The following is an 18,334-nucleotide window of genomic DNA, read 5'->3' on the forward strand; positions in this document are numbered from 1 at the left end:
CCAGTGTACATCTGTTCGTGGCATGAGTCGCTGCAGATTCACATGCGCCCACCCGCCTCCCCGGGAGTCTGTAGCCGTTTAGAAGTAGATCTTAAACAATTGTACATTTGTAAATATATTACTCTAAACCTTTATTATGTACATAAGTATTCATTCCATTGCATGGGCGCACTATTACTAATATACACAACTCCTACCTCACCCTCTGCGGGGAAAACAATCTAAGATGGAGTCGACGCCCATGCGCAATGGAACCGAAAGGGGAGGAGTCCCTCGGTCTCGTGACTCTCAGAGCCCGACACCAGACGGCGGACTGTGCACAGCATGTGAATCTGCAGCGACTCATGCCACGAACAGATGTACACTGGGTAAGTGACATTTTCCATCTAAAGCATTTCCTTTAGAAATTGTAAAAATGAGAGGGTCTTATTCCCATAGAAATTATGGTTAGTACTCTTTAAAAAAAAAAAAAAAAAAACTGAAATGAGCACAAATACTCAAGTTCTCAAATAGCGACATATAACTTTTAAATTATTTGCTATCTTTGTTTTTTTATCCAGTTGATCACTTGGTTATATTTTACAATTATGGGAGAGGCTGTGGCCTTAAGGCCACAGCTGCAGACTTTGCAACTGGGGAACCAGGTTCGAGTTTCAGCATTAGCTTGACATGCTGTGATTCTGGGCAAATCACCTAAGTTCCTCAATGCCTAAAACCAAAATGAATGTGTTCTTGTGTGTTGTAACTGATGCTTATGTAAAGTACTCCAATACCTTCGGGTCAAGTGTGTACTATATAAAACTGCAAAAAAACAAAAAAAATCAAGTGTTTTGCACACTTCGGTCATTGAGATATACTTGGACAACATTTGGGTGACATTTATGCAACATTTGGGCTGTTTTCTCTGGTGGCCATCTTGGGAGACTTATTTGTTAAGAAGCTCTCTAATTTCCTCATTGTAGGAAGCATCAAAATGAGAGATAGTGTGCACAGAGTCCAGGGGCTCCCCAAAGGGCTTGACAGAGGCAATAATAGATCATACTAATGCTCTATTTGTGGTATGTGGTCGAGCAGTTAGGCTTATCAGAGGGTAGTGTTAAGCATTTGTTGTACACACACAAACAATAAGTGAAAACACACACTCAATGACTTAACTCCAGGCCAATAGGTTTTTATATAGAAAAATGTTGTTTTGTCAATTTATTTCTAGAACCACAAGATTCATTTAGCAGGTAAGTACATTAAATGAAAGGTACTTTGCATAGCAATACTTAGGACTTTGAATGGAATCGACAATGTACACAGTTTTCTTTAAAATGTCAAAAAGATATTTTAAAAGTGGACACTGCAATTTTTAACAGTTCCTGGGGGAGGTAAGTAAAGTACTGTTTTTGAGGTTTGTAACAAACTTACGGATTCAATCTCTGGGGCATAGGTAGCCCACCGTTGGGGGTTCAAGATAACCCAGCACCAGCATCACAGGGCCAGTTAGGTGCAGAGGTCAAACAGGAGCCAAAATAACGTGGGCCGCTATGGAGACAGGGGGTACTCCGGTTCCGGTCTGGTTGCAGGTAAGTACCCGTGTTGTCAGAGGGCAGACCAGGGGTGTTTGAAGTAGCACTGGAGGGGCCCAAAGTAGGCGCAAAAACGCAGCGGCACAGGGGCGCCAGGTGCAGTGTACAATCAGAGCATCGAGTTCTCAATAGAACTCTATGGAGGGACCCGGGTGTCACTTAGGCACTGCAGGCAGGGAACAGGGGGGCTTCTCGGGCAAACCGCAGACTGGACAAGGGTGAGGGCCGCCTGCTGGTCATTGCTCTACAAGTGGTCGGTTTCTCTCAGGCCTGGCGGCTGCAAGTGCAGTGCTTCTCCAGGCGACTGATATCTTTGTCCAGGGCAGTCGTGGTCAGAGGGGGGTCCTTGGGATTCCTTCTGCAGGCGTCCTCGTGGGGGTTCTGGAGAGGTCAGCCCAGGATGGACACGTAGTCTGAATCGCCTGAAGATCCTCTCTGGCTAGTTGGGTTCTCTGGACACGGGCCGGGGGCGTTGGGTGCAGAGTAGTTGGGACTCACGCTTATAGAGTGAGGTGGGAGTCCCTTTAAAGATGTTTCTTAGTCTTCTTGTTGGGCAGGTCCGCTATCCACTGGAATTTCTTGGTCCTTGGTAATGCATGCAGTACCCTGGAGGCTTTTCAGGGTTCGCTGTTCCTGCAGAACGCGTTGCTTCTTCTTTGGCAACTTTTTGAAGCAGGAGCTGGGCCGGTAGGGTGGGGACTGAGTCAGTTGTTGTCTTCTTCTCTTCTCTGCTGGGTTTTCAGCTCAGCAGTCCTTCTTCTTTTTGTGAGGTCATCAGGAATCCCAAGTGCTGGGTTCAGCGTTGTCCCTAAATACTAAATTTAGGTGTGTGTTAGGGTCGGGGCAGTAGCCAATGGCTACTGTCCCTGAGGGTGGCTACACCCTTCTTCTGCCCACTCCCTCTGGGAAGTGGGACACATCCTTATCCCTATTGGTCCTACTCCTCCAAAGCAAGATGGAGGATTTCTCAAGGAGAAGGGTCACTTCAGCTCTGGACACCTTATGGGTGATCCTGGCTGAGGGGGTGACTCCTCCTTGGTTTTCTCATTATCCCTCTGGACTTGCAGCCAAAAGTGGGGGCTCATCCGGGGTGTGGGCATCTCCACTGGCGGGAGTGCCCTGGGGCACTGTAACACCAGGCCTGAGCCTCTGAGGCTCCCTGTTGGAAAATGGGTTATTGGTAGGGCAGGTAGGTACCTACACCTAGCAACAAGCCACTAACCTCCACCTAGGTACAGTTAGGTCTCAGTAAATTAATCCCAGCTCAACCCTTGGTAGCTTGGCAACGAGCGTCAAGGCTTAACTTAGGAGACAAAGTGTAAAGCATTCAAATATCACAAAACAGTAATTAAATAAAACACAGGAAACAGTTTAAAAATCCAAAACCAATTTATAAAAATAGTTTATATTTTTATCTTTAAAATGACACAAAAACGATTAAAATCGGTTCAGGGGAACCGGAGATATGAATTTTTAAAGAATTATTACTTTTCTAGCGCTTAGAAACAAAAAGCGCCAATCGGGTCATCTGGTTGCACCTCGACCGGGGCAAAGTCAAACTTTCAGGCCGACCGCGATGGAGCCCTGCTCGGCTACAGGTCGCGGGAGGCCTCGGTTAAAAAGTTACCTTCTGACTTAGTCTTTATTTTGAAGTTTTTCTTCACCGGGACGAACCTGCCAGTTGAATCCGACCTCCTGGAGCCCTTGTCCGGATACGCAATGTGGGTTTCCTCGGTGGAGACTTTTACCTTCAGACTTAGTCGTTTTTTCGAGATGAAAATCCTTCGACCGGGGTAAACCTGGATCTTGATCCGACGTCCATGGAGCCCTTCTCGGATACGATGGCTGGGAGGTCCCGGCCAACTTTTTACGTTCGGACTTAGTCTCTTTTTTGGATGTTTTTCTTTACCGGGACGAACCACGAAGTCAGGCCGGGTCGCGGTTGAGGCAAGCCGGCTAGAATTTCCGCGGCGGGTCGGTCCCTCTCTGGAGCTTTTTTCCAAAAATTCTCAAATCTTTTCCAAACTTCTGGGGCTTCACCCAGATGTTCTTTTAAGGTTCTTTTGGGGTCCACAGCTCACCCCAAGGGTCCAGAAGTTCTGTGATGGTCCTTGGGGGGTGCGGACTTCAACTCCCAGAATGCACCTGGCGCAAACTCCTTTTTGGCCACTGGACAGTGGTCAGCTGGTCGCTTTCTTCAGGAGTTGGTGCAGGGGACTCTGGTTTAGCAATTTTTCACCTGTAGCAAACAGGGAGTCCCTCCTTGAACCAGTTGAAGCCAGGCAAAGTCCTTCTTGTGGTGAAGCCCAAGTGTGCAGCTGGTGCAGTCCTTCTGAGTGCAGGGTCCAGGTGCAGGCCAGGGGTCCAGCAGGGCAGTCCTTCTTCTTCTTTAGTTCCTTTCTTGTTGAATTCTGGAGGGGATCTGAGGCGTGGGTGCAGGTCTGCCATCCCAGAAGGCAACAGTCTCTAAAAATCCAACATGGATGAATCTGATTTTTGGAGGTTACATCTGGCTGAGCCCACCCACTGGTGTGGCTAAAAATCATAAACACACCCCTCTCCTGCCCTCTCCTAATCTAATCAAGGGGGTACCTAATTGTCTGGGGTTGCAGGATGTGGGGGTGTTGCTGGGTGCTCCAAATGTCCTTCTCTGCCTTTGAAGACCAGTTTGGCAGCCCTCCCCCTTCCTGCCTCACCATCTGCTGAGGGGAGATTCTCTCCCCCAAGCACATTCCTTTGTGTGAAGCTAGGCCACTTCACACCTCATCAAGGCAGCCTGGCAGAAGCTGCTGCAGGCTGGCCAATCAGAGCACAGCAGCAAAAACAATGCAGAACTGAAATTGGCAACTTTTTAGGTAAAGTCTAAACTTTTTACCTGGACAAGTTATATTAAATCCAACAACTGGAAGTTGTGGGATTTATTACAACAATCAATTTGATACCAAATTCTTGGTATGTAACATTTAAGGAGACTTTAAAATTTAAAATAAAGTCTGCCCATTCTAGCCTATGAAGGCCATTTACTTCAATGAGGGAAAAACGAATTTGGCTGTTTTTACCTCACCAGGGCTTATAAATCTATTTTTATAAAGTCCCTGCTTATAGTTACATGGCACCCAGCCCTAGGGGCACATAGGGCACACCTTAGGGGTGACTTATATGTAAAAATAATGTAGTTTAAGACTTTGGAAGTACCTTTAATTCCAAAGTCGAATTTGCATATAACTTTAATTTAAAAGCAGCCAGCAAGGCAGGCTTGCTTTTAAAATGACACTGGGCACCTCAGCAATGCACCTAGGTGTGCACCACCTATGCTGTGGTCCCTAAACCTACATGCCCTACCATATACTAGGGACTTATAGGTAGGTTAACTTAGCCAATTATAATTAGCCTAATTTGCATATCCATTTTACACAGAGCACAGGCCCTGGGACTGGTTAGCAGTACCCAGGGCACCATCAGAGTCAGGAAAACACCAGCATAAAGTGGAAAATGGGGGCAAAAAGTTATGGGGCCTCTGCAATCAGCCCTAGTTTCTCACACTCCCCGTCAGGTGTTAGTTCCTGCAGGGGAGGTGTGAAGCACCTCCACCCAGGACAGGCTTTGTTTCTGACCACAGAGTGCACCTGTGGTCAGAAACTTGTCTGGAAGTGGCAGGCTGGCACAGACTGGTCAGTCTAACACTTTCAGTTAGGCTAACATAGACGCCCTCTGAGTGCATTAGTCAATAAATCCCATACTGGCATCAGTGTGGGTTTATTGTGCTGATACATTTGATACCAAATGTCCCAGTATTCAGTGTAGCCATTATGGCGCTGTGGAGTTTGTAATGGCAAACTCCCAGACCATATACTGGCCACCCTGCACTTACAGTGTCTAAGAATTGACTTAGACAATGTAGGGACATAGTGCTCATGCAGCTATGACCTTGCCTGTGGTATAGTGCACCCTGCCTTAGGGCTGTAAGGCCTGCTAGATGGGTGACTTACCTATGCCACAGGCAGTGGTTGGTGGGCATGGCACTCTGCGGGGAGTGCCATGTCGACTTTCTTTTCTCCCCACTAGCACACACGAGCTGCAAGGCAGTGTGCATGTACTGAGTGAGGGGTCCCTTAGGGTGGCATAATAAATGCTGCAGCCCTTAGGGACCTTCCCTGGCCACAGGGCCCTCTGTACCAGGGGTACCTTTTAAAAGCGACTTAACTGTGTCCTAGGGCTGTGCCAATTGTGGAAACCTGTGGGGCCTGGTTAGCAGGGTCCCAGCACACTTCCAGTCAAAGCTGGCATCAACTCCAGGCAAGAAGTTGGAGTTGACCATGCCAACAGTGGCATTTTCCTACACTCATTTACTGCAGTATCCTCAGTAGAAAAAGCTTTTGTAAGGGCACCCTTAGCTTATCTAATTTATCATGATGATAGTAAGCAGACGCAGCTATAAGGTAGTTTGTTACAGAACGCACCATGACCAATTTGTCCACGAATAACCACACCTTTTTAGTATAAATTAAAATGTTTATTTCCCTATATTAACAGTGCTAAGGTCACGAAAATTAATCTCAACACCAAATTGTACAAATAAAGAAACATCACAGGCTGTCGGATTGGCCTGAAGAAAGCAATAAAGATGATAAATTCAATAGCGAAAACACTCATTAATAGCAGCAATATTTGAGAAATAGATATTTAATACATTTGTTCAGCAACCAGATTAACATCAGTTCATTGGCATAAGGAAACACCTCACTAACCTCAGATTAGCATGTTGGGCTTCATGCAAAAACTTTAGTAACACTAATTTAGAAAACATTTAGCTATGGCTCTATCAAAACAGCAGCAGTATTAAAAGAGTAACAGCTGGCACCTGAAAAACAAAAGACTAATATCAATGCACAGATCTTTCATAATTACCTACCCTACGGAAATCAGCAACAACTTCTACTTCATCAGAGGGTCTTCAGCGCCAGCATCAGGACAGAAACAGGGAAAGGGGGACGGTTTAGAATTTGGACTATAAGCTTACTAATCATTAGTTTAGCATTGAACAGGCATAGTAAACTCAGAAAACAATAAAGCACCAGAACGTCAGTAGACCGACTGGCAATGCACGAAGTGTCAAAGTGACAGATCACACTAAGTATACGAAGTGAAGTCCAGGAAAGAATGAGCTCGAATGACGACTGACTCCACTCTCTCTTCTAACTACCCAAAATTAAATTAAAATTACTAAACATTTCTATTGGTTGAAAATATCATGTGAAGAAAGAACATCCAATTACAAAGACATTAGATATCAGAAATGTAATAAAGGTGATACAACAATTATTTGCAAGTCACTGGTTGGTTTCTGTTTTATTTACGCAATTCAAATTATACTAAATGTAGCACTGCACTTCCTCTTCCGATCGTGATCTGTGAATCCATTGTTTTAGCACCTTCCGAATGTGCTGTTGCTGGGCAGTAGTTACAAAGATATGGAAAAAATTTCTCCGCACCATTTCCTTGGGAAAAACACATGAGTTAGAAACATAACTACAGACAAATATGCAAATTCAATGAATTGGGTCTGTTGAACAACGGACATAAAAGCATACAAATGTATTGACAGTAAGAACACCAAGTGTTAGATAACTTTGCACTGTCGCCCTGTCTGCTTGAGGCACAGCAGAAAACAAGAAATACTCATATTATTTCAGCATTTCTTTTTAGCAGAGAGCATGCTCTTAAAGAGACAGAATATTTTCTCATTACAGCGTTAGTACGGTATTATAAAACATTCAGTGGTGGCCAATAAAATGGCACTTTCTGTGTTACGATACATTTTATGGTTAAATCATTTCACACATTCGTACATAAGTATGATTATGTAAAAGATAATTATTCACACTATTTTTTGGCTCTCACACTTTTTTTTTCCACTTCGATTCCATCAAGATGGTGTTCTGATCTGCCACACCCTATGGCATAAATTCAGAATGCTAGCACCTCTAGTTGCTCATTAGAACTCTCTAGTAAAGCTGCTGATCAGCCGGGAGTTAACTGGTAGTCTGCTGCTAGTATTGAAAGAGCACGTTTCTGTCAGGATGTCAGAATGTTTTAAGGAGATATAAGAGGAAGTTATTTGAGAACTTACCTAAAATGTGTCCTGATTTTTCTTTCTACAGGACTAACTATAATTTCTATGACAAAATGAACCCCCTCATTTTGTTCCTTTCTAAATTAAATGTTTTACGTTTTATCAGTTTGATTCAATCAAGATGGTTTCTGGTGTGGCACACTTTTTTCACAAGACTGTAAGCGCTCTAGTTATTCTTTAGAACCCTGTGGAAGACTTGCAGTAGAACACAAGGGAATCAACTGACAGGCTTCTCCTGTTGGAAGCACGTTTTACTTAGAATGTCAGACTTCATTCTCATATGGCTGAGAAAGCTAGTGTGAATTTACAAACAAATATGCTCTCATTTTTGCTTTTGGAGCACCTTCCATAACCTTTATGGGATAATCATGAGAAAACAGTTTTCTCTCAAAAATGATTCATGAAATTCCAGCAGAAGGCTTTTTTACAGGGTAAAATCACCTTAGAACACACCACAATTCCTATAATTAGTATGGTACCATCTATGAATGATTGGTATTGTAACTAAAATCTGTTATCACCCTTTATACGTTCTCCTTTTTGTGACCCTCAAAACCTTCCATTCACTACAAATCATTTGTCCTGTAAGTGTTATCATAGCATGTTGTCCATGTAGGGGCCAAACAAAAAAAAGATGGCATTTGGGACCCCCATATATGCCCTTTGGGCTCTGGGTGCTCACCCTGCCCACTTACATTTTTTTAAAATTCATTTTCATGGAACAGTGACCAAGTCCCCGAGTCTTGTAATGGCTGCCAAAACATAATGTTCAGGTTGTCACCAACCAATCAGGATTGACTAGTCTCCTTTAAATTGGCCAATCAGAACATATCTGAACACCAACTCTCCAGATATCTATATTTCTTTTTCCTTTAATATCTCAAAAAATATTGAACAGATATACACCAAATAACAAAAAGCACATACTGCTCACCAAGATCTAGTTTCCTGCCAAATTTGGTATAATTCCGTTCAGCGGTTCGGGCTGTAGTCGTGTCTAAAGACCCTATGGAAAAAGTGTGGAGAAATGCTTTTTGGGAACCTCTTCCCCCTTTTTCTTGACCCCCGCTTGACTAAACTTTCAAGACAGCCGTTGAAGCTTAGCAAACTAGTCTTAAAATGTTGTGAAGGTTTATCAAATGGCGCCAAAGTTATTAACAAAATATTTTTATTTAACTAGGTACTAACTATACCTACCTACTGCCAGTACGTTATATATACATATATATATTCACAGAAAAACTAAAGGTTATAGGGATGTTATAGTTAGGTTAATATTTTACACACACAAAACCGTAGAAATTCAGCAGTTAGTTATCTCAAGAAACTATAACTCTTGTCCTAAGGTAACTATAACTCACACCCTCACCATGCTCAGTTTTCCAATCAATAATTTTATTTCAAATGATGCAGTGATATTATCAGTGATGTGATAGACGATGTAATGTGTGATGTAATATGTGGGGTAATTAGCAGTGTGTGGTGAGGGCGCAACGTTTCTGTCAGGTTGCAGGCAGCCAAATCATGGCATTGCTGTTGGCGCAGTGGATCTGCATCTCTAGATGTACATAAATCTTTTTTCATTGACTCCAAAACGACTGAACAGATGTATACCAAATTACCAAAAGAGATAATTCTGGACCAACATCTAGCTTTCAAGATCTAACTTTCTGCCAGATTTGGTGTAATTCCATCCAGCGGTTTGTGTTAAAAATCCCTATGCGAAACTGCATTGGAAAATCATATTTTGGGCCCCCTCCCCTTTATTGCCGTCCCCCACTTGACAAATCACCGCAAAAGTTTTGAAACTGCATCTAAAATGAGTAGCAAACTAGATTTTAAAATTTCATGAAGATTTGTGAAACAGCACCAAAGTTATTAGCAAAACAAAAAACTATTTTCCTTTGGAAATTAGGTCCTAACAATAACTTCCTACTGGCGACTATCAGGCGGGGGTGGGGGGAGGGAAGAGAGAGAGAGAGACTCCCTCTCTTTCTGTCTATATATGTATCAAAGCAAATTATTTTCATTTAGTTAAAGGGGTGGGGTGCGCACAACCCCCTCCAAGCCTTGAAAGACCCCAGAGACTCCATCCCCTTTGGCCAAAATTATTTAATAGGAGAGTGGGGGCATGTAGCCCCCATCTCAGAGCTTCTGAATTCCCCAGGGACCCCATCAATGGGGGCTGCTATTTTTGTTTTACAATTCTTTATTTAGGAGTTACGAGAAGCATACTGCAAAGCCATACTATGGGGTGAGCAATCCTAATGATACATGAACAGTGAAAAAAATCCAAAAACATCGATATAGGAATATAGTGCAGTATATGATAGCTGCAATCTTAGTACTGTGTTTAACTACCATCATAGTTTTAACTGCTTGTTATCCCAGCTATGGTCATAAACGGACAGTTGTAAGGAGAATCCATGTGAGGAAGGAGACTACCGAGGATGCAATGGGTAGTCCTCTATCTGCCGAGCTACCAACGAGCCACAGCCTGCGACAGGGCAATGGGAAAGGTTAAGAACAGGAGGCAGGGATGTAGCAACGGGATGGCTAGGTATGGGGTCTGGTCATCGATAGGGTTCCAATCCTCAGAGTAGGAAGGGAGAGAGGCTGCGTACCAAGAGTGAAAATAGTTAGAAGGACACTGTGGGTGTGGAGGAGAGATAAACAATAATGGATGGCATGGAACATATTGGAATAAAGGAGCTTGGAAACAAGAGTGGAAAGGAAGAAAAAAGCATTATAGGAGGAAGAGGCGAGAAGAGGACAGAAGAAGAGAGAGGGTGATAACGGAGGGGGAGGGAACATAGAAGAATAGAGAAAGGGGGACATTCATATCAGTAGTAACATAAACAGGCAGTGATGATGAAGATCTGAATAATAATGACAAAAATAATAGTAGCAAGATAAGAAACCGTAAAGGAAATAAAATAAGAAGAACCATAACAGCAAGAATAACATTAATGATTATAAGAACAAGAACGACCGAGGGGGGGGGGGAGGGAGCGTGGGGAGGAGCAGGGGGAATAGGTATGGGGGGGAAGGAGGATGTTGAGGTAATGATTATGAAGGGGGACTACCCACCTGAACAGTGTTCTTTTCTGCACTGCCTTGAATTACTTTGCCCTTGAGAACCTCACAAAGAGTTGATCGTCCACTCAATGGACTGATGAAAAAGTTCACTCATGCAACAGGCCGAAGTTATTGCAATGAGAAGGACTGTTTTCAAGGTCACAAGATATAGGTTACAGCTCTGCAACAGCTCAAAAGGGATGCACATGGTCCCACTTTGGCATTACTAAGTGTTTGAGAGGAAACATGCAAATTAAACGTTTGAAAAATCATATGACAACAGGTGATTTGAAAATGGTCAGCTGGTTAAGTAAACAGAAGAAGGCTAAAAGGGTTCATGTATAACCTTAAATAATGTCCACTGCAAGGCCTTGCTGCGCCAAAGACAAAATAAACAAGACAACTAAAAGTTTCTCCTACAAGAGGTCCATACTGCAGGTGCCATGCACGTGTCTTGGTGTACACAGGCTTTGTAGAACTCACGTGGCAGAAGAATGACATTCACTACTTCAGGAGGGGGTTATAATGTAGTATACAGCACCACCAATCCCCATGGCGCACACCCAGGTGCAAGACACTGCCCTACTTCTACAACAGAGGATCCTTCTAAACTGGCAGCCTAATTGAAGGACAGATGCTCATGCCCTAAAGATGATTTTAGCCCGGTCATTCCTGATAGTCTTCAGAATTCTGGGCAGTAGAGCTAGCAGCAGGTAGTAGCAGCAGCTCCTCCCTAGGCAAATGTATATCCAAGAGACAAACTTCTGGGAAACTCATTGCATTCTTGGCTGTAGTTTAGCGATCAAGCCAGTGTTCTTTCCATTGTTGAAAGACACTTACGTCACCTCTGGGTGTGACTGCTGTTTGTGGTACATTGGGCATCTCAGACTGTTTGCTCACCCTGGCGTTTAAAGATCCACCCAGGTCATGTATGATCAGGGAAATGCACTGACAATTCATCCAGTTTCAGAGGTGCAAGGCCACGAGGACCCCACTATGCCATGTTTTTTGTAATACCACATGGCAGTGGTGTTGTCCTGTGAGGACATGAGCCAGCCTCCAACTGATGGACATCAAGAAGGCTTTCAACACAAAGTGATTTCAAGAGGTCCACTGGAGACCAGAGTCCTCAGATCACCACCTCTTCCAGATGATCTCCTCAACCCAGCAGCAATGCATCTGCCACCACTGTCTGTTCTGGATGGGGTAATGAGAGGGCCCAATTACAGTCAAGCAGACACCACTGCAGAAAATTTGCAGTCTTCTCCAAAACCTGCATGGAAATCTGACTGGTTCATTTGGTGCAGGACCCACTGAGACTTCAGATCCCACTCCAGAACCCAAATAAGCCACCTGGCATGATAGAAGAGCATGATGGAGGGTGTCAAAAGATCAAGAAGCCTCAGTTCCACCCTCAATAAAACCGAGGACAGGTTGAAACATCGTGATCATATCCCGAATGTCCTGAACTCGATCTGGAGAGAAGGCCTGAAAACACACTGTATCCAAGATGGCCCTGATGAAATGGGGCCCCTGTGATGGAGTCTGATGTGACTTTGGCATGCTGATCGTGAACCTGTACATTGTAAAGAGGTTCACCATTATCTATAGGTGGTCCACAACTGATTTCGGTGAGCCCACCATCAATAGCAAGTTGCCGAAGCAGGTAAACACTGGTATCCCTGAACTTTGAATGTATCCTGCAACCACTGCCTTCACCTTTGTGAATACCTGAGAGGCACTGGTGAAGCCGAAAGGGAGCACAGCAAACTGAAAATGTTTGTGGCCCATCTTCAACCACCGGTAGCTCCTGTGGGCATGCAAGACAGGAAAACAGAATCAGGCATCCTGGAGGTCCAATGCTACCAATCTGTTTCCTGGAACCAGGGAAGATACATCCAGTGCCACTGTGAGCAACTTGAATTTGTCCTTCAGCAGGATGAAATTAAGACATCGGAGTCCTAAAATAGGATGAAGGCCCCATCTTTTTTTCTGCATAGACACTAGGACATAATGGGAGTAACACCCGGTTCTGACACAGTCGCGACACTCTCTATGGTTCCTTTCTCTAAAAGACACTGAACTTCCTGCAGCCAAATGGACAGATGTTCCTCTGAAAGCCCCTCCAATGTAGGCTGAAGAGGCAGTATGACTGAAAGGAATGGCAGGGCATAGCCCCGTTGGAATATATACAGAACTCCCATCATAGTATTTAGTACTGTCTGCATTAGACAGGTGGCATTAACCTTAACAGTATGGTCTGTTTGACTTTTGTTTACAGTTGTTCTACAATGTCATACAGTTCTTTTTTTCCCTCAAATAACAGGGGTTCGAAAAACATCAACAGTCTATCTCCAGAGAGTTGGGCTAATAATTGTGGATAATTAGGGTACCCACTTTTAGAAATATACAATTTGGGCCCCTTGCAATATGAAATGTGGAACTGACAAGCCTGACCTCTAGCTTCAACAGATAGGAGGAGCATGGAATAAATACAAACTGAAAGAGCTGCTTCTCAAAGTCCTTGAAAAACGATTTAGGACTGTGGCACTATTCCACAATTTTTAAACAAATGTCTTTTTAATATATAATGAGTTGATGTTATATGTAAATATGCTAAATAAATTGCTTCTTTTTTGTAGCTCCAAAATTAGCATTGTACACGTGTTTATATGGTGTCTGTCAAAAGTGTGGACGGTCCAATATTAGTACTACATGGCAGTTGTTTTCTGTGTTAGTTAACAATGTATTCAAACCATGTTTTTTCTAACAACAAAAATTAAGTGAGCGAATTAAAAACATTGAGCTTGGCAGTTGATTTGTGTGACCTGTTGTTAGATTGATTTAATAGAAACAATTATGTTAGGACTGGCAATTTGTTTTGTTTATGCAGGTCCTCGAGGAGGCACAGGCTGTTGCTGAGATAGGATAGATGCAGCGAAGTTCACAATTCATTGCAGACTTGACATGGCCGATACGCTAGGCAGAGCGGTTTCCTCAAAAGTGGCCCTGAGGAGGCATGCCTGGCTGAGGACGTCTGGCTTTTCGGGGAATGTCCAAGCTTCCATTATGGACAGTCCTGATACTTTCTGGATTCCAGAAAGGACACCCTATTTTAGACCTACGAGCCACAATCTCTTTCTCAAGAAAGTGAAATTCAGAATGCTCACATTGGCTCTCAAGTCTTGTCTGCTCTGTACCCAGGAGACTGGATGGTTGCATTGGACTTGCAGGATGCTTATTTCCACATCCCTATCCTTCCTGCCCGCAGACGTTACCTGCGGTTCACAGTAGGCCATGAGCATTTTCATTTCAGCCTGTTTCCCCCTTGGCCTTACCAGTGGCCCTCGGGTGTTCACCAGGATGATGGTAGTGGTTGCAACTCATCTGTGGAAATCAGGGATGTTAATCTTCCCCTGTCTGGACGACTGGCTGTTGGAGGTAGGCTCGCCCCAGGCTGTCATCTCCCACCTCCAGACTACGGCAGACCTCCTGCTTTTGCTGAGGTTCACAATAAACATGCCAAAGTCACACCTGACTATCTCTCAAATACTCCCTTTCATCGGACCTCTTCTGGACACAGTGCAGTTTCGGGCTTATCCTCCCAAGCGGCAAGAACAGGATCTTCAGGATGTTCAGTCTATGATAATGATGTTTCAGCCCCCAGCCTGGATTTCGGTGAGACTGACTCTGAAGCTGTTGAGACTCATGGCCTCCTGCATCCTGCTGGTACCACAGACGTTTTGCGCACTGAAGTTTCCAAGGCGGCTCTCGCTCACAGATGCTTTTAATCTCAAGTGGAATTCAGGCCTCCTTGTACGCCTTCCTGCCCATTCCAGTCCTGCCCAGAGTTCTTAAGAAGATCAGGAACAACAGGGCCCAAATAATCCTAATCCTCGTGGCTCCCGACTGGGCACGGAGAGTCTGGTATCCCGAGCTGCTGAGCATGTCCATCGATCCGCCCATAAGACTGCTTCTTCAGAAAGATCTTCTGTTGCAGCAGCGGGGAGGGTTCCTCAGCCGAACTTGTCCACTCTCCACCTCCTTGCATGGAGATTAAGCAACAGCAGTTGACAGGTTTTGACCTTCCTCCCAAAATCTGTAATGTCATCTTGGCAGCGAGGCATCCCTCCACCAAAACTGTATACCCTGAATGAAATTTGTGGCATGGTGCACAGACAAGTCTGTTGATCTACATTCCGCCCCTCTGTCTGAGGTTTTACTTTTCATTCTTTCCCTTGCCCAACAAGGCTCTGCTTTTGGCACTCTTAAGGGCTCTTTATCTGCCATTTCTGTTTTCTTGCGGTTGCTTGTTCAACCATCCTTAAGTCTCCTATTGTATGTAGGTTCCTCAAAGGCCTTACTCATCTATTCCCTCCTTCCCTGTTCATTCTGCATCAGTGGGATCTTAGTTTGGTTTTGACTTTTTGATATGCGCTCCTTTCGAGCCCCTCCACAATTGTCCCCTCAGGCTATTCACATTTTTTTTTTAAAACAGCCTTCCTTGTGACAATTACATCTGCCCACAGAGTTAGCTGCAGGCCTTATCATCTAAGCCGCCCTACCTCTATATATATCCTGACAAAGTGGTGCTTCACACAAGGGCCTCTTTTTTGCCAAAAGTGGTCATGCCTTTTCATGTAGGCCAATCAATCACCCTGCCTACTTTTTATGCACCCCCACATCCTTCCAAGGAAGAGAAGAGACTCCACCGACTGAACCCAAAAAGAGCATTGGTGTTCTACCTTGAGCGTACCCGTGAGTTTCAGGTGGATGACCAACTCTTCATGGGGTATGTGGGTGCGAAGAAAGGTCGGACAGTGCAGAAGCAAACAATCTCTTTCGGTCATGCTCTGCATCAAGATCTGCTCGGTCCTGGCCAAAAAGCAACCTCCTGAAGACTTGTGGGCTCATTCCACCAGAGCTAAAACTGCGACCACTGCATTGGCACACGAAGTTCCGATCCTGGGCATCTTCCAGGCAGCAGCGTGGGCATCTATGCACACGTTTACCAAACACTGCTGCGTGGAAAGTCATATCGGTAAAAATGGCCATTTTGCCCGTTCGGTCCTGCAGGACTTTCTTGTTTGAAATTGGTTTGAAGACCCACCTCCGGGGATGGTATTGCTTGGGTATCTATTCACAGGTAAGGAATCTGCAGCAAGAAGTCTCTATCGGATGGAACAAGCTACCTACCTTCAGTAACACCTTAACTGGTATATCTATCTGCAGATTCCTTACCGACCCAGACATATCCTCCCTGCTCGGCAAACAGATTTCTAGGGACAGAGGCTTTCTTTTCAGGACCCTAGTTTTGACACACCAGTGGTCTGTGTTCTTCATGGCTCTGCACTTCTGAAATGGAAAGTCTTGAAAAGAAACTGCTGTCGGTGCTGACGATGGACATAGAGCCGATCGACAGCGCCTACCGGCGCGTAGGGGTACTGCTCTCAAAACAACTTCTGGGTCCAATCTGACGCCTTTGGAGAATTCACAGGTATGGAATCTGCAGCTAGGCATAGTCTCTACCAGCTAAGGCATTACCGAAGGTAAGGAACTTGTCCGTTAGAAGTACAAAAGTAAATAAGATTAGTAATTTTCCTTCCCTACAACGTTTGAAGTTCTGAATGATCATCTTTGTTCAGTTGCCATTAACATTTTAGGTTCTATTTAGACAGTTTTCTGGTTTGCAAAAATTGTGATGAGCGTTTTCTGTATGGGAAATATACAATTTTAATGGTATATGTTTTTACAGCTCCTGCAAAATCTCACTTATGCTGACAAAATGACCGTCCTGTTTGTCTACAACGGACCTTTTATGCTTGAGCCAACCAAATGGAATTTGAAAGCTTTCCATAGGAGACGAAAACGAGTTGAGCAGATGGATCAATAAACGATTTAACTGAAATTGACTTGAAACGGATCCTTTTTAACAGAAAGAAAGCTTGCAGAATGAATGCTGTGTTTCATTACAATCTTTCCAATGGGGAAAATTGCTAAGATTTTGCTACAGTGAAATAACTTACGTTTTTTTCATAAACTTGAATCATCTTAAAGCCAGCCAAACCATTTCCACGTTAACAGCAAAAGTGTTCTGTACGAGAGTACAACAGCTCTTGAAGTTCGACAAAGATAACTTTTGGAGCATTGTAAAATGTGTTTTCAGGAAAGCAACGTGCAGTTAAAGTGTTGGCTGCTGAAATTTTCCAAAATTTCCAAAAGAATGAGAAGGTTGTCTTGTGCAACAGATAACGAACACAATTTTATATTTCCAAGAAGTGTGTCTTTCTATTTGAAACAAATAGCGGTCTTTATACAAAATTTTGCTTTTGTATTCTAACCTTTAATAGAATATTTTTATATTAATTTAGGGTACGCTTTTCAAACAATTTGGAGCATGTGAAGTAAGAACCTGATACTATTACTATGTATATACTACACTACTTTTGGTCTGCTTTTCTGTTCAGTTTTGCTGTTTTGGATAGTGTCAGCTATGTGGAGGCAAGCACGTTTTTAAATGGAACGTGATCAACATTGGTGCAGTCCATTTTTGTAAGTAACCTTTACTTTCAGCAGTTTAGGAATATATTTGATCAGTAATAGTTAGTTATACAAATAAAGGATGGTGGTTCGATATACTTTAAGACTCCAGAGGCCTAGTGAACAGAGGATTAGTGAGGAGTTATGCTAGAGCATTGTGCATATTCATAATTATTTCGTTTGGGGTTACTAACATATGTAGCTTTCTTTAAAAAAAAAAAAAGGCATGTATTATATTGAAAATGTGTATTAATATTATTTGAGTACAATGCATTAATTTTATTTTCCCTGCTATTCAAAATGCAGCTCGCTCATACAATATAGAAAGGCAGAAGATGAAGTGTTGTTGAAAAAGTACAACAATCACTGTAAGAGGAAGTCAAGGGTACATATTTGTGAATTAACATGATATGAAAATAACACAAGAGAAATTATCAGCTTGTTTGCACATGCACTGCTTTAAATTGTTTTGAGACGTTCCGTTTTAGGACTATATGTGCAGTATATATTAAAAGTGATATTTATGAGAACGTCGCCAAATGTTTGGGTGCTTTCTAGATTAAGGCATTTCTTCAATTATTGTGATGCTGCTTTTTCTGATATTGTTGAAAAACACAGAAGGCTCAAGAAATGCAACTTTCTGCCAATTTTCCATAATCTGGCCATTTTTTAGGATGAAAAAGCAAAACAGAAAAAATGGAAACTTAGCCAGAAAATCCTTATTAGCATAGTACTCGTCTGTTCTATGCCTCTCAAAGTGCCTATCAAGCTACTTCTATTTATGTTTACTATGCAACCAAGTAAGGAGAAAATATGTCCTTTCCGGGAATGTATAACTGTGAAATTTGTATCTAGAGCTTAGTAACCCCATGCATTTTTACTTCATCTGATTCCTTTCAAGATGCAGTCAACAAACTTGTGTTCCTAAGAGAGATCCCAAGTAATTGTGTAGTCAAACAAAACTGGGGAGACATTTTACACATATCGTAACACTCAAGGGTAGATTGAT

The 18,334-nt window shown here is 43.3% G+C and overlaps 1 protein-coding gene across 1 annotated transcript in view; it reads left to right on the top strand.

The window, feature by feature from the left end:
• The window catches only part of SMC5 (structural maintenance of chromosomes 5), a 647,363-nt gene extending 629,504 nt beyond the window's left edge, over positions 1-17,859 (top strand). Inside the window, exon 24 of the mRNA XM_069228845.1 lies at positions 16,541-17,859. Within this exon, the coding sequence (XP_069084946.1) occupies positions 16,541-16,678 (138 nt within the window). The 3' untranslated portion in view covers positions 16,679-17,859. The remainder of the gene's footprint in view (positions 1-16,540) is intronic.
• Positions 17,860-18,334: the final 475 nt, after the last annotated feature.

This window comes from Pleurodeles waltl, chromosome 1_1, assembly GCF_031143425.1.
Source record: "Pleurodeles waltl isolate 20211129_DDA chromosome 1_1, aPleWal1.hap1.20221129, whole genome shotgun sequence".
NCBI lineage: Eukaryota > Metazoa > Chordata > Amphibia > Caudata > Salamandridae > Pleurodeles > Pleurodeles waltl.